This window comes from Aquarana catesbeiana, linkage group LG06, assembly GCF_042186555.1.
Source record: "Aquarana catesbeiana isolate 2022-GZ linkage group LG06, ASM4218655v1, whole genome shotgun sequence".
Taxonomy (NCBI): Eukaryota; Metazoa; Chordata; class Amphibia; order Anura; family Ranidae; genus Aquarana; species Aquarana catesbeiana.
Genome location: NC_133329.1, coordinates 316852798 through 316868453, shown reverse-complemented (window position 1 = coordinate 316868453; position 15656 = coordinate 316852798). Strand labels below are relative to the sequence as shown.

Sequence of the window (15656 nt, the reverse complement as noted above, 5' to 3'; positions counted from 1 at the left end):
TGTGTTGCTTTATGGTTGTTACCTGGTTATGGGAATTTTGAGTTCTTGTGATAATTTGCCAGTGTGATGGTTGATTTCCAAGAATGTGTGACACACAGCCGATACCTTACGTATCATCTGGCCTCTCTCATTCCTGTACTATCTGTACTGTACTGTCAGTGACACACCCTTGCAGATATCTGAGCCCTAGAAAGTTTATGGTTTAGCTATAGTCGCTCAAGCTTGAGTACTACAGCCAGGAAAATACTGCAGCCAGGAAAATGACACAATCCCTGCACACTGTCATTGTCTGCTGTGATTTGTAGTCCTACAGCAGCTGGAAAGCATTAAATAAGTGAATCAGACCACTAAATAATGATTTTGCTACTCAAAAAGTAATCTGCAAAGGAAAAGATTTAGGATCAGAGACTTTCCCTTCCCATAAAATGAGACCATCCTACAGCCCTCCATACAGTGGATCCACAGCACCACCCAGTGGTAACAGAGCCCACTTATAATATCCAATGCCTGGAAGGGGATGAGCCAAAGTTGGAAAAAAAAAGCTGAGTTTGGGTGTAGGGAGCAAAAGTTTCTGTCGGTGGAAGCAGGTCCCATCCTAGGAAGCAGCTTCTCTCTCCCCACAGAGGATGCACAGATCTGGCCAATAACTGAGCAAATAAAACATCCCTGATTGCTTGACTATCTGTTAGGTAAGTGTCTATGCATCACATACATTTTAATTTTTTATTCACTTCCAAAAAGATGAAGGGCAGTGCTGGAAATCAGCAGAGTGTGACAATCACACTGCTATTCAGTTTATTTTTCTTTTGCTTTGCTTGGTATACATAGCTTGTAAAAAGCATCAGTGATAATTATATTAGTACTCTATTTTTGTATTACTCTGGTTACTTTACTTTGCAAAATCTTGCGTGTGGTTGTATTGTTTCTCCATTATGGTATACCCCACAGAATAAATCAATTGTTTAAGCTTTTAAACTGTATCTGCCTAAAATCAAGCTATGTAGGTGAAATACCCTGCTGTTAGCTATGTGGACAGGGACTGCTGGTACTTGTAGTTCTGTGATCAACCAACAGCATGCAGCCTGGTGAAGCCTAATATGGGCAAAATAGCCGACTTGAATAGGTATAAATAAATAATACATTTGACATTTGGTCTTTATTGGAACAATTTTTTAAAAAGTTTTTAACTGTTTAACTAATAACTGTTTGTAAATACCTGTTTTGACAAAGCTGCCTGTTGTCAAAAGGTAAAGTTGCTGTGAGATTTACTATTGTGTCCTCTCCAGGGGTATGCCTCAGACCCTATAGGTACAGTGTCTTTGGGATGTTTTATGTTAGTAATACTTTCATTATTATTTTTGGTAATTTCAAGCACTTTTGTACTTCATACTTTTTCAGCTTTTAAAAGGGGCACTTGAATTGATTTTATATATAATCTTGCAAGTCCCCTCCACTGATAATATGACGTCATGTGTGCCTGGATTTGGGAAACCCTTTTCTGATTTACATTTATTAGAAGGAGGAGGGACTAGTAACACTCGGGGGGCCTTTCACAGGGGAACCATACAATCAGACAAGCAAAGGATCTGCAAACAGATCTGCTGAATTGGAGCAGAACCGGACAGGTATTGCTTTTGTGATTTTTGTGCCCATTCACTTTTATTCTCCCTTTACAAAAGAGGAGCTTTCCGGACCCATGTTGACCCATAAAAACAGACTTGTGCCTGTTTACGTTAGACTATCACCAATCCATCGTGTTTAGGTCTGTAAGATCGTAAAAAGGAGGCAGACCTTTTTCCTTTTTTCCGGTCCTGGACAGACTCGGAGGTAGTTGGATATAAATGACTGCCCATAAATTTACATGGAGCTTCCAAACAGGTCCACCTGCAAAAAAAAAAAGTGCAACGCCATTGCAAATATCAAAAAGTGCATATTAGAAATATAAGTAGTATAAATTGCAATCCACTATAAATTCAATAATCAAAAAAATAAAATAAATAATTAGCTATAAAGTGCACTGTGCTCCATATTCCACTCAGATTCCTTATGCATTCCAATAAATAGTGCAAAAAAACCAGGCAGTCCATTTGTTGATTTGTGATATCACTATGCACCTGAATAACAAGATCAAAACGGCCCGTGTAAGGGGCTTTACTCTATGCTCAAGTAAAGCGTTTGTAAAACTGCTAAAATTAAGCATTTTTTTATACTTTGAATAAAATCCATATGTAAAAAATTCTCAATAGATCTAAAAATCTAGGAAGTTGAATTACATTCAAAAGTCAAGGTTGGCCCTATACCCTCCCTCCTCCCAAGTCTCCTTATTGGGAGATGGGTGGCCTCATTGAGCAATAGAGAGCAGCTGAAATTGAGAGGATGAAGCGGCAAACTTGACTTTGCAGAAAAAGTCAACATTTACATAAGACTTTAAAGTGGTTGTAAACCTGAGACATGAAATAGGAGCAAAGCATATCCCCGCAGGGATCTCCAAACTACGACCCTCTAGCTGTTGCGGAACTACATGTCCCATGAGGCATTGTAAAACTCTGACACTCACAGAGATGACTAGGCATGATGGGAATTGTAGTTCCTGAATAACTGGAGGGCCATAGTTTGGAGACCCCTGTTCTATAGTGTGTACTTGTCTCAATTAAGAGCACTAAATGTTATTATTATTATAATACATATATAGCGCCAACAGTTTGCGCAGCGGTTTACAACATGAGGGCAGACAGTACACTTACAATACAAATCGATACAGGAGGGATCAGAGGGCCCTGCTCGTTAGAGCTTACAATCTAGAAGGGAGGGTCAAGTGGAACAAAAGTTAATCACTGTGGGGGATGAGCTGATGGAGAAAATGAAAAAACAGTTGTTGTTAGGTGAGGGTAGGGTAGGCTTCCCTGAAGAGAAAGGTTTTCAGGAATCATCATTTTTGTCTGCTGTGTGAAGGAGGTGGGGTGGGGGTGTCTTTTCCCTTCCCTCCAATCAGATCCCGGAGCTCTCCTCAGTGAGCTCTGAACTGTGTGATTTCAGCTCTCTGCCCCCTTTTTTCTGAACTCACAATGAAGCTTTATAATTCAGCACTTTGAATTGGTGTAGAAAAGAGAAAACTGCGCATAAACAGGTACAACTTTTGTAGGAGGATTTGTTTAATCTCTGTCTATCACCTGAGGCTGGGTATACAGTATAGAAGGATTTAATGTGGAAGAAAAGCCTAACTATAGATAAAAGCTTGTATCTCTAGGTGTGCTGAGATTTTGAATTTTGATTCCTGTTAAAGGTAACCTCTTCGGATGTATTTTTTTTAATGTTAAGTTGGAATTGCTCTGGTTTGTGACAGGTTTACTTTAAATCTATGACGTTTTCGTGATTGTGATCGATAAATCAGATAGTTGTAAGCTTTGAACACAATATGGTCCTTCTAAAAAAAAATTTTTGGAATAATAATCGCATTGGCCATTTTAGTTACCAAGCTATGGGCCACAACTCCAAGTATGTTATTTAAGCCTGATGAGATGGTCATTATTTTAATTTTCCTTTCTTTATTTTACATAGACCACCATCACTGAGGGCCTCTTTATGATCATTTCTGAAAAAAAAATTGTTTTTCTGCTCCTAACAACCAATCATATTCTCTTTTTTATGCCACCAACGTAGTAAGGCACAATGAAAGAGAGACTCTCATTGGCCAATGTGGACAGTGAGGACACTGTTTCCATCCAACAATGAAACATATCAGTAGATTAAAAAAATCTCTGTCGTTCCTGAGAATGCAACCCAGGCCCTGTACTGGCTAAGGCTTGGCCTCCTTATAATTCTGAATTCAGTTGTTCTACTCACTAAACCCCTATTGCATTCCACCACAGGTGTTTGTTTTATTTTCTGTCTGTGCTCTGTTGGGAGAGTTTCTTTCACTTCCTGTCTTGCAGACACAACAGGAAGTAAGGGAATCTCTATTTAGGGAATAATAATCTTTGTTAGACAAGGGTTCCCAGTTATAAGATTTCCCCTCACCTTCTGTTCCTGGAAAAATGAAAACTTTCGATTTTCGATCACTTTCTGCATACCTCCCAAGTGTCCCTGATTTGGAGGGACTGTCCCTGATATGGAGGGACTGTCCCTGATTTGGGGCAATGTTCCTCTGTTACTCATTCCTCCTCATTTGTCCCTCATTTTGGTCTAATCTATATAGATGTATATAAAACGCACTTTTTATCTATCATAAAGTGTTTTCCAGTGCTAAACCTTTCATCTGATTTCTAATTTGCAGCATTTGTAAATTCCAAAAGCCAATATGAAGGAATAGTAGTGGTAAAAAAAAACACTTGTGGGTTTAACCAATCTTGTTTTTTTTTGTACACTTCTCCTTTAAGGGGGCGTGGCAAGGGGTGTGTCCTATGCCTGCATACTTTTGCTGATAGGTGTCCCTCATTCCCATCTCAAAAAGTTGGGAGGTATGCTTTCTGCCCCAATGACAATGGTTATCAGGACAGGGGGGGAGTTCCCCAAGAAGAACACAGATAGAACACTGGGCAGAGTATAAGGATATGTTTATTTTTCCACCACTAATCTTTATGTAAATTAATGCTATGTGAATGTTAAATTTTGTGGTGCTGTCATGCATGTGACTGATATATCTCATTATATTATCAGTATCTGAATGCTATGTATCATTAACATTGTGGTGTATTGTCCTCTGTTTATCTCCACAGAGCAGTCATGGCCAAGCTCCATGTGCTGTGTTTGCTGCTTGCCACCACATTTGGCTCTCTCTGGGCACAGAATGGTGATCAAAAATCATGTGCAGGTAACTTGATATTTTTCTCAGACTACAGAAGATCTGTGAGGTTGCAAACATATTAATGATATAATGTTTTTGTGGATTTTGATAGACCATAGGCTTAAGAACACTAGACTTGTAATATTAACCACTTCAGCCCCGGACCATTTAGCTGGCCAAAGACCGGAGCACTTTTTGCGATTCGGCACTGCGTTGCTTTAACTGACAATTGCACGGTCGTGCGATGTGGCTCCCAAACGTCCTTTTTTTCCCACAAATAGAGCTTTCTTTTGGTGGTATTTGATCTCCTCTGTGGGTTTTTTTTTTTTTTTTTTTTGCGCTATAAACAAAACAATAGCGTCAATTTTGAAAAATATTCATTATTTTTTACTTTTTGCTATAATAAATATCCCCCAAAAATATGTAAAAAAACGTATTTTTTCCTCGGTTTAGGCCGATACGTATTCTTCTACATATTTTTGGTAAAACAAAAATCGCAATAAGCGTTTATTGATTGGTTTGCGCAAAAGTTATAGCGTTTACATAATAGGGGATAGTTTTATGGAATTTTTATTAATTATTTTTTTTATTAGTAATGGCGGCAATCAGTGATTTTTATTGTGACTGCAACATTATGGCGGACAGATCGGACACTTTTGGCGCAATGTGGGGACCATTCACATTTATACAATGATCAGTGCAATTAAAAATGCATTGATTACTGTGTAAATGTGACTGGCGGTGAAGGGGTTAACCACTAAGTGGCGCTGTAGGGTTAAGTGTGTCCTAGGGAGTGATTCTAACTGTGGGGGGGAGGGCCTGTGTGTGACACAACACTGATCACCGCTCCCGATTACAGGGAGCTGTGATCAGTGACACTGTCACTAGGCAGAACAAGGAAATGCTTGTTTACATTACCATTTCCCCTTTCTTCCTCTCCGTGAGAAGATCGCAGGTATCCCCGCGGACATCGAGTCAGTGGGACTCACGCTCACGCTCACAAAGTTCCCGGTGGGCGCGCGCGCCCACAAGCCGCCTCTTGAAGGGCAGCGTATAGGTACGTGATTCTGCCTGTACGTGCCCTTCTGCCGACATATATCGTCGTGAGGCGGTCGGGAAGCAGTTAAAGCAGATGAAGAAGGCTAGGTTGCTTATTGAACACACAAACACACTGCTGTTTTGTCCAACAATTTTTTAGACCCAGCTCCTTCGATTTTTTCAATCAAAGGATGTCTAACTAGAAGAAGCCAACACATCCATCCTATAAATTAATTTCAGCTGGATTATCAGCAGTGCGTGAGGAGGTGCAGTGTGGCGCAGCTGCAGTAAACACTCACAGTCCAGTTTCAGAAACAGAACTGTATTGAAGTTAAAAGAGAAGCATGTTTTTTTTTTTTTTAATCATACTTACCCAATGCTGCATCTGTCCCCCGCCAGCTCTAAGACTGAGAACTGAGTGTTCAAAGACCACTGATTGCTCAGTGCTCTGTGAGAAGAGAGCTGGTGACTGTCCGTCACCAACTCTGTGTTCCTCTCCCCCTCCCCCGCACTTACTGGAGCGCTGGGCTTTGAAGGGGACAGGAGCGGCTAGCTCAGGCTCTCAGTGGCTCACTGAGAGCCTGAGCCAGGTGACGGTCCAGGCATCTGGGTGCATCTTGACCATATGGTCGCAATCTTTCCCCAGCCTGGACCGGCTCTGTGACATCAGCTGACAGCGGGCTTCAGCCTGCTGTTTGCTGAAAACGGGTCACAGGAGTGCAGAATGAACTGCACTCTCATGCTCCACAGGAGAAATACAGCCAAGCAGGTTTTGGCTGCAATTCTCGTTTAAGGTTCAACAAAGCAAAGTGGGAAGACAACCCGGTGGGGTGCACCTTCAGAATGTTGCAGCAAAAAAGTAAAGCAGTAGGTCTTGGGTGCACCAACAGCGTTTGTCTCGAAGTGTGTAATGCAGCCTGGCCAGTCCGTACCAAAATGGGGAGGCTTTCAGGAAGGATGTTCCTGCTCTTTCCCTACTTGCCTGGAACCTCCCTGCCACGAATTACTGTTTCTGACAGATGGGTGACCTGTCCCTAGACTACCTATATGCAAAATGCATGCCAAGCCTGGCAGCCAGGGTCTTAAATACACTTGCCCGACCCAAGGTGGCCATCAGGGTCACATAGAACACCAGCATCCAGTCAGATAGCTCCCCCAGTGACCCAGGAAACCATAGCGGAACCACGTTCCTCTTGACTTCCGCTCCATCTGCAATGCCACTGTGGTTGAGTGCCACCTGCAGTGGAGAAAGTAAACTGCATCTGCCTACAAGCGTATGGCCAAATTTAGTTTACAAAATGTCCTCTAGCTTAGATCTTTCCTACAGTAGGACACTGTGGCATAATCTGTAAGATTTGTGTCTGAAAAGATTGTTTTAACAATAGATAATGCCTTTGTTGCTCATGCTCTGAAAATGCTCTGAACTTCCTTTCTCTCTATTGCCATCTATGTGCCAAGATTAGTATCTACTTTTTAACCTAACATGCTAGCCAATAGATCCTAGTGCCTGCACCCTAGACGTTATGTTTATGGCTCTGTATACACATGTTGTCTCATACTGATCACCCTTCTACTACTGCCTATGACTGTGTGCCTTGGTAGAAAGTTATAATTTTACAACAGTCCCAGTGAATGGTAACTACAGCAGATTCAGATGACATTATTCTTCCAGGGTGTTTTTCTCAGGAAGACTTTCAGATTCTGTTCCAAGAGAGACTTGTCTTCTGTTGAATGATGAATACTAAATCTTATCCTATACTGTGGCTTGATTAGATGTTTTTTCACACAGACGTGCAGACTTTCTGACAGGGTGTCTGTGAAGGTTCTCATGTATTCAGGTCATAGTATAGCTAGTAGTAGTTAAACTGGATTTGTTCTTTAATGTTGAAGATGTTTTACTACTCATCCAAGTGACTTTATCAGTTCTAATGATTGTCAGAAACAAGGCTGATGAGATTGCCACGAGACATCTGAAATAGAATAAGACCTTTGGCAGCCGAATGGAACTCAAGCCAGTCCAACCTTTGTCTCAACACCAGCAAGAACAAAGATTAGGAGTACCAATGTCTCCCATTTTAGCTCACCTGTACATCGAGGATTTGGAGCTCATTCAGGGGTACAACACAAAGTTATTGGTTCAGGCATGTGGATGATACATGGGTCAAGAAAAAACAATTTGAAATTAAAAAAAAAAAAAAAATTGTGAACAAAAACTATTACGTTTACGTGGGAAGACACACAGAATAACAAATGCCCTTTTTGAACACTGTCATATGTCAAGGAAGGAGGTGACTTGGACAATGAAGTTTGCAGGAAACCCACCCTACTGTTATTTTATGCCCACCAGCCACTAGAACAAAAAGGAGCAGCAGATATTAGAGGCATTTAAAGCTTCTTCTCCTGAACACAGAAGTATCATGTTCAAAGGAGGAGCTTTTAGGCATAAAAACACCAAACGTGGCTAAACATGTCTAAACGCTATTTGTGTTTAGCACTTCAGCATTTATTCTTTTCAATGGTCAGAATAAATAAAAATTCAGGCCAATGAAATAAATAAACACCCATATGATGTGTGGCCCAAGGACCTCAGCAGTTTGTTATGGGAACATTGCCAGGCACAAGCTCACTCAGCACTAACATATTCTTTGATACTTTCTTACAGATAAAACCAAATGTCCAGTCAATGTGTTCTTCATCATTGATACATCCGAAAGTATAATTCTACAGACCGCTCCAATTCAGAGCTTGCTGGAGCATATGAAGCGATTCATTCCAGCCTTCTTGGACAAGCTAGAGAATGCTGCCTACCGGGACCAGATCCTTCTGAACTGGGTGTATGGTGGTCTGCATTATTCAGATGAGGTCCAAATCTACAGCCAACTTACTGCCGACAAGACTGAATATCTTTCACGACTGCGTGGAATCCAGTATATTGGACGGGGCACCTTCACTGACTGCGCCATTTCTAATATGACAGCACTAATTGATGCTGCAATAAGGGCTCAGGCTAGCCAAGGTCAGGATGTAGTAAATTTTGCAGTAGTGATCACAGATGGTCATGTGACTGGAAATCCATGTGGAGGAGTGAAGGCACAGGTCGAATCAGCTCAGTCTAAAGGTATCAAGCTGTTCTCTGTAGCTGCAAGTCGTGATGTGTATGAGTCTGGTCTCAGGGAGATTGCAAGCCAACCCTATGAGCTGTTCAGGAACGCATATACAGTGACCAATCCCAATGACCAAACTGAGATCGATCAGAGTACCATTGATAAAATCATTCAAGTTATGGTAAGTTCAGTGTCTTGAAACACACATTAGAAAGTAGCATACCTAAACTTCACAGAGTGTCAGTCTAAAAAATACTGTGAAACTAATGAATCATATGGTTAGAACTAATTTTTGGTAAAAGCTTAAAGCGGAGCTTCACCCAAAAGGGGAAGCTCTGCTTGTCTGCCTCCTCTACTCCCACATTTTGTACCTTTTGGGGGGCAGCAGGTACCTGGTACCCCCTCCTCCTTCCCCGCGCAACCAGCCTATTCACAGAGCACATCGCAATTTGCTCATGTGCAGTTGTGAACACTGCTGGATGCCTGGGCAGGTAAGTTCCCTAATAGTAAAAGTCAGCAGCTACAGAATTTGTAGCTGCTGACTTCTAATTTTTGGAGGGGGGGGTGGAACTTCTCTTTAACTCCAAGCAAAGATCTAAATACACAGATGACATACTGTACATGGGGGCTGTGTACCCACAAAACGATTTCTGTCCATCCAGTCCTAAAATTTTACACAGCCCCATCACACAGCACAGCCAGGAGGATGGCACAATTTTCTTTGTTTACAAAGGTGTCATCTTCCCTACACCAGCCCTTGGATTGGACAGTGAAGGAGCAGCAGCTGACTGATGAAGTTATATCTCTGCTCACTAAGCTCTTCCTCCTGTCAACATGTCCCCTGTCAGCTCATGTACATGCAGCTTTCCTGCCCCTAGCTTTCTGTCTAGGTACTGCTGTATAGGTGATTACAAAAGGATGATATCATGTCAAATTCAGATACTTACATTAGCTGCACTACAATATATTTAAGAATAGCTGACATTAACCCTATAACATTGGCAAGAGCCAACGCTTTAAATGTCACTTTAACAATTGGGCTGGTAAAAGGGCCTCCTGATTAAGCCTTTCTGTGATTGGCTGCACAGTGCTGACTTCATTGGGAGCCCATCCTAGCAGCTGATGATGGATACTTTCAGATGAAGCGCAACCCTGAACAAGACAGTGCACGTGGCAGCCTGGCGTTAAGGCCACATATATTTGAATAGCTGTCATAAAGGGTTTAAAAATGTGCATATGATAAGTACCCAGGGCAATTCATCATTAATAAAACAAAAAGGCCATGGTTGTTTCAAGGAGGGCTTCTTTTTTTTGGCTTTTGTATGTCATGCTGCTAGCATTGATTCTGGGCCAGAAGGGCAGTTTATTTACGGTTATTGAACTTGTAACTTCAGATAAGATAAGAATTTCAGATTTAATCTTATGTACTCCTACAGTTTCATTTGTCTAACATTTTACGAAGTGGTAGTTTTGACCTTTTTGTATTGCTCGAAGAACACATAGGAGAAGCCTATTTTTAAGAAATACTATCTCAACTGTTATCTGTCCTATTCTGCTTATATTCAGTGCCACAAGCTACCTTTTCCTGACTCCTGGAGGCAGTGCTTGTTCCAAACCAAATCGCACTTCTGCAGCATAATGGACAGTGGCATGTCTGCCCTGGAACCAGCAATGCCTCCTGAAGTCAGGCAATGGCAGCCTCCCAAACTGGATCAAACTCTCAGGGTCAGCCTAGAGCCTCTGTAAGATTTTTTATTGCCACTGTCTTCCTGTTGGGAAGATTTTCTCTCACTTGCTTTTTCCGCAGGTATTAATGGTAAATACAATCAAGCAAAGTAAAAAATGGTTAGCACTTCTGATGTTTCTTCTGTCTGTGGCTTCCTGTACCATTGACCCACACTCTGCCCATTTCTTGCATGGGCGTCACAGGGATAGGAAGTGAGTGAAAGTCTCATCAGTGGGTTATAGGCAGAATTAAAAACCCGAAAGAAATGTGAACACTTTACCACTATATCCAATTTTTGTAAAAATGGCTAGAGGATTTTTTTTTGTTTATATATTTTTTTAATTTTGTTTTAAAATTGCATAAAGTATAGTGTACTCACTCTCCTGTCCTCTATATTTATAGATTCTATGGGTCCATCCGTCCAAAAGTGGCATTATACCTATAAATAGAGTCTGGAGAACATTACCACATGGTGTGCATGTTGGTGTGTTGCCAGTGGTGCACCTAGCATATCAGGCACCTGGGGCAGATCATTTTTTTTAAACTTCCCCCCATACATCAAAATTATTTTCAGTGATAATCATGAACTAAAATGTCATGCACACCAAGGGGGGGTAGAATTAGCTGGTGGAGGGCAGATAGCAGCAGCTGTATGTACGGTTGCAACTTTATGCACTCATACTGAACTTATATTGTCAACCCTCCCGATGTGCAAGAGCTCACATTCACCACCTCCTGCATGTTTCCAACATCGAAAAATAGTTAAGAGGGATGCCTCAAAGCAAGAAGAAAAATTGGGTGTGTATAATGGCCGCATGCTGAACACCTGGGTGTTTGGCCAATAAAGTGGGTGTCGTTTCATGGTTTATGGCTTTTAGTGTGGCAGTAAAATATGCTCCAGCTTAGGTGCCTTTGGCAGCAATAATAACCCCCTGCATTGATGTAAGTGGCCGTAATAATATCCCCTTTCATTGGTGGTCATTGGTAGAAACATTACTCCCCTAGTATTGCTGGTCAGTGGCATGGTGTAAAAATAACTCCCCTCCAGCATTTGTGGTCAGCGGCTGTCTCCATAGGTATGCCACTGTGTATTGCGGAACCATTCATTTTGAATGCCAACCCAACACATCTTGTGTGTTGCTGCACATCACAATGCATGGGAATGCACTACCATGTCTGCTCTGGTGCATTGGCAGCTCATTCAAAATGCAAAGTATCAAATCAGACAAGTGTGAATGGGTCCATTGTGTTAATGTTTACTGATCATAGACTTTGCCCTTTGACTACTAGATTAAAAAAACAATCTTTATATGTTAAAAACATAGGACATTTGACAATAGTATGTAGGTAATATTATAAGTACATTATGATTTTTGTGAATTCGTTGAGAATCTAACTGTATCTTTGTATCTTTCTGCAGAAACACGAAGCTTATGGAGAGGTATGTAAACACAAGTTGAGTAGTAATTTTTGTAGATAAAATGATATGCACAGATATGTATAGCTATAGATATAAACACATATATGGTACACTACAAAAATTATTTTAGTACATATAACTATCTGACCAAAATGGAGGAAACTCCTACTATAAATAATATAAACCACCAACAAAAGTCTGGAGATATCTCTGTCTGGGTCAACTACATTTCTTCCACTAAGCACATCCAAATAGCAATTCTTAATGATAACATTTGATTATATTGTATTTTCTTTGTATCAAAGTATATAAAAAATGACACGCTGAAAAAAAATCATTTAAAACAGTGGTCGCCAAATGTTTTAAACAAAGGGCCAATCTACTGTCTTTCAGATTTTAGGCGGGCCAGATGTTAGTGTCAGTGGGAGGAATAGTACCCCATCATTGGTGTCAGTTGGAAGAATAGTACCCCATCATTGTTGTCAGTGGGATAAATAGTGCCCTATCATTTGTGTCAGTGGGAGGAATAGTACCCCATCATTGGTGTCAGTGGGAATAATAGTGCCCCATCATTGGTGTGAGTGGGAGGAATAGTGCCCCATCACTGGTGTCAGTGGGAGGAATAGTACCCCATCATTGGTGTCAGTAGAAAGAATAGTGTCCCATCATTGGAGTCAGTAGAAAAGCTTCATTATTGGTATTAATAGGAAGAATAATACCCCATCAATGGTGTCAGTGGGAGGAATAGTGTCTTGTATCAGTGAGAGGAACATTGCCCCAAGGGCCAGATATAGGCAAGCAAAAGGGCTGTATCTGGCCCCTGGGCCATAGTTTGGAGACCACCAATTTAAAACATTCTCTGCAGACATGTTTATATAGCTCCAATCTTGTTAGTTTTAATAACTGCTGTACAAAATGTAGCAAGAATTCCCAGTCATCTCATGTGTATTAGCATATAGTTGTTTTGTGTATATTCCAATGTGGTACGTAATCCAACCCGACTAACAGTGAGCCCTGCAGCAACTGTACGCTATTCTGTACTAATAAATCCAAACTTGTTATAAAATTATAGTCAGACAATCGTCACAAACAAGTGATCAGATGTTTCATTCTCCTAGTCAGTGCCGGGACAAGGTCATCCTGCGCCCAGGGCAAAGATGCTAAACTGCATCCCTCCTTCCTTTAGGGTTAGGGTCAGGGCACCCACATCCCTACAATAAACCATTGCACCCAGGGCAACCGTACCTCCTGCCCACCCCTTGTCCCGTGTTCTGTTGAGAAGTGCCCGCTATCAAGAAGTGCCCGATATGTATGGCGCATGCGCCCTACGGAACAGCGCGACAGCTGATTTGCCGATCAGCTGGGCTGACCTAACCAGGGCACATGCGCACATCGTAGGAGGTATCTCTCGATGGGAGATACCATTTCACAGGCCCAATTTAAACCTATACAAACAGCGGGGGAGACCGTAGTTCTCAGATTGTGCATCGCTGCTGCTGGAGGGTGGCTAGTGGCTGTGTTGAAGAGCTGGTTTTGTCTGTGTTGCAACCTGCCCTTTCATACAGGCAAAACCGGCCGTTCAACACACAGCAAACCTGCCCTGCAATACAGACAAAACCGGACCATCAGCACACTGTGAAACCGCCCCGCAACAGCGAGGCACAATGTGAGAACTACGGTCTCCTCCCCCCCGCTATTTGTATAGGTTTCATTTGTGGCCGTGAAATGGTATCTCCCATCGAGAGATGCCTCCTAAGATGTGCGCCTGCGCCCTGGTCACGTCACTCCAGCTGATGGGCAAATCAGCTGAAGTGCGGCTTTGTCCTGCGCATGCATGGGCACTATTCGATGGGGGGCACTTCTCAACAGAACACCGGCCCTGCTCCTAGTAGAGAGACATGTACCTGTTCATTCAATATGACTATTGTCTCCCTTTTAATGGTAATGTGGTGATCGGTGTGATTAACCCAAACTGTATATTGTACATGTCAAGATTGCGCATAAGGCTGATGTTGTCTACAGATTATGTGCTGGTATCAGGGTACTCATATAAGCCACTCAAAGGACAAGAGCTATTTTCCTGGATATCTCAAGTGGACATTTATATTGTACTTATGCACTGTATCTTCAGAGCAGTTTCTCAAAATTGTAAGCATGCAGGTTTGATAGTATATAATTGGCCAGAGTCTGAGAGTTTTGTTATACTAAATCTTGGGATCATCCACTGCATGAAGTGCTAGCCCGCATACTCATAGTAGAGTGTAGTGCTACCTGGTACTTATCATCTTTTCATCAAGTAGCTTTTGTTTAACCAATACACCACATTTGTCGAAGATTTTGGGGAGAGGATTATAAACTAGGTAATTTGGCCATAAAGCCTGTAGGCCGAGTACCACAACACTCATGCATGTACAGGCTGTCTGGTCCCAGTAGGCATATTGCTAGAGCTATCATGCCTGGCACGGATGTACCAAGCCACATGTTTGCTGTTGCATTTCTTTCCAGATAGGGACTTCCTTAGAGAGGGTATGGCCTTGTGCTCAGGGCATCTCCCCTTCCCATTTATGCTGTGATTCACACGTCCAGCCTTTCAATCCATGGAAGGTACAACCCCACTTCTGTATGCCACCTCGTACTGGTCCAAACAAATTGCTGGATGTCACACACCTCATGGCTTCTTGAACCTGATGGGGAGAAGAGCGTGAGGACAAGAATGAGAATGTATAAAGTGCGCATATCATCAGTGTACTCTATATTGTCTGATCCCAAACCGTGTATAACATATAAATTAGTGGTTAGTAGATTTAATCAATAAACAAGTTGACACATAAGGCAATATTGCCATTATTTTAAGGATGCCATATCAATTCATATCTCGTAAAAATTGTACATAACATCTATCATAATACAACAAATTAACCCCTTTTTTTATTTTATATACCTTAATCCAAATTTGTTTGATTGTTATTAATATACAAATCAACCTCAGTTAATGCATACCTCAATATGTGCCAATATGAGCCCATCTGTTGTATCACTTAAGCCAGTGGTGCTCAACTCCTGTCCTCAGGACCCACCAACCGGCCAGATTTTAAGTATTACCTTGGGGAGATGCAGACTAGAATATTGCAATCACTGAGCAGCTAATGATATCACCTGTGATGTATTTCAGTTATCTTGCAAACCTGGCCTGTTAGTGGGTCCTGAGGACAGGAGTTGAGAACCACTGACTTAAGCTACCACCAGAGGGTCACACGTTGCTGCAAAAGTCTAGTAGTGGGACTCTATAGGTCAGAAACGGCAGAGAACCCCAGAGAACACGGGGAAAATTAGAATCTAAATTTTTCATTATTAAACATCAGATCCTCCTGTTTCCAACAGATAGATTTAGGACTGCCACTTCATCATAGAAAGCTTTGGAATTCTAATGCACCTTCATCACAGCAGCTTACAGCAGGAGTCCGGTGCGTCTCCATTCACCGTTTCAGGTCTGATTTCAGTCCGAATTTTGGTCTGAATTTGGATCTGAAATGGACCAAAAGATGCACAGGACTTCTGTGCAATTCGCATCAGAGTCGCTGTGGA

The 15656-nt window shown here is 41.7% G+C and overlaps 1 protein-coding gene across 2 annotated transcripts in view; it reads left to right on the top strand.

Annotated features, from left to right (window-relative positions):
* The first annotated feature begins 530 nt into the window (after positions 1–530).
* Positions 531–15656, top strand: part of COL6A2 (collagen type VI alpha 2 chain) — a 75056-nt gene continuing 59930 nt past the window's right edge. Inside the window, exons 1-4 of one of the 2 annotated variants that reach the window (XM_073633712.1) lie at positions 531–689; positions 4716–4810; positions 8484–9106; positions 12072–12092. In XM_073633712.1, coding sequence (XP_073489813.1) covers positions 4723–4810; positions 8484–9106; positions 12072–12092 — 732 coding nt within the window. In that variant the 5' untranslated portion in view covers positions 531–689; positions 4716–4722. The remainder of the gene's footprint in view (positions 690–4715; positions 4811–8483; positions 9107–12071; positions 12093–15656) is intronic. The other variant, XM_073633711.1, reaches the window with a different exon arrangement.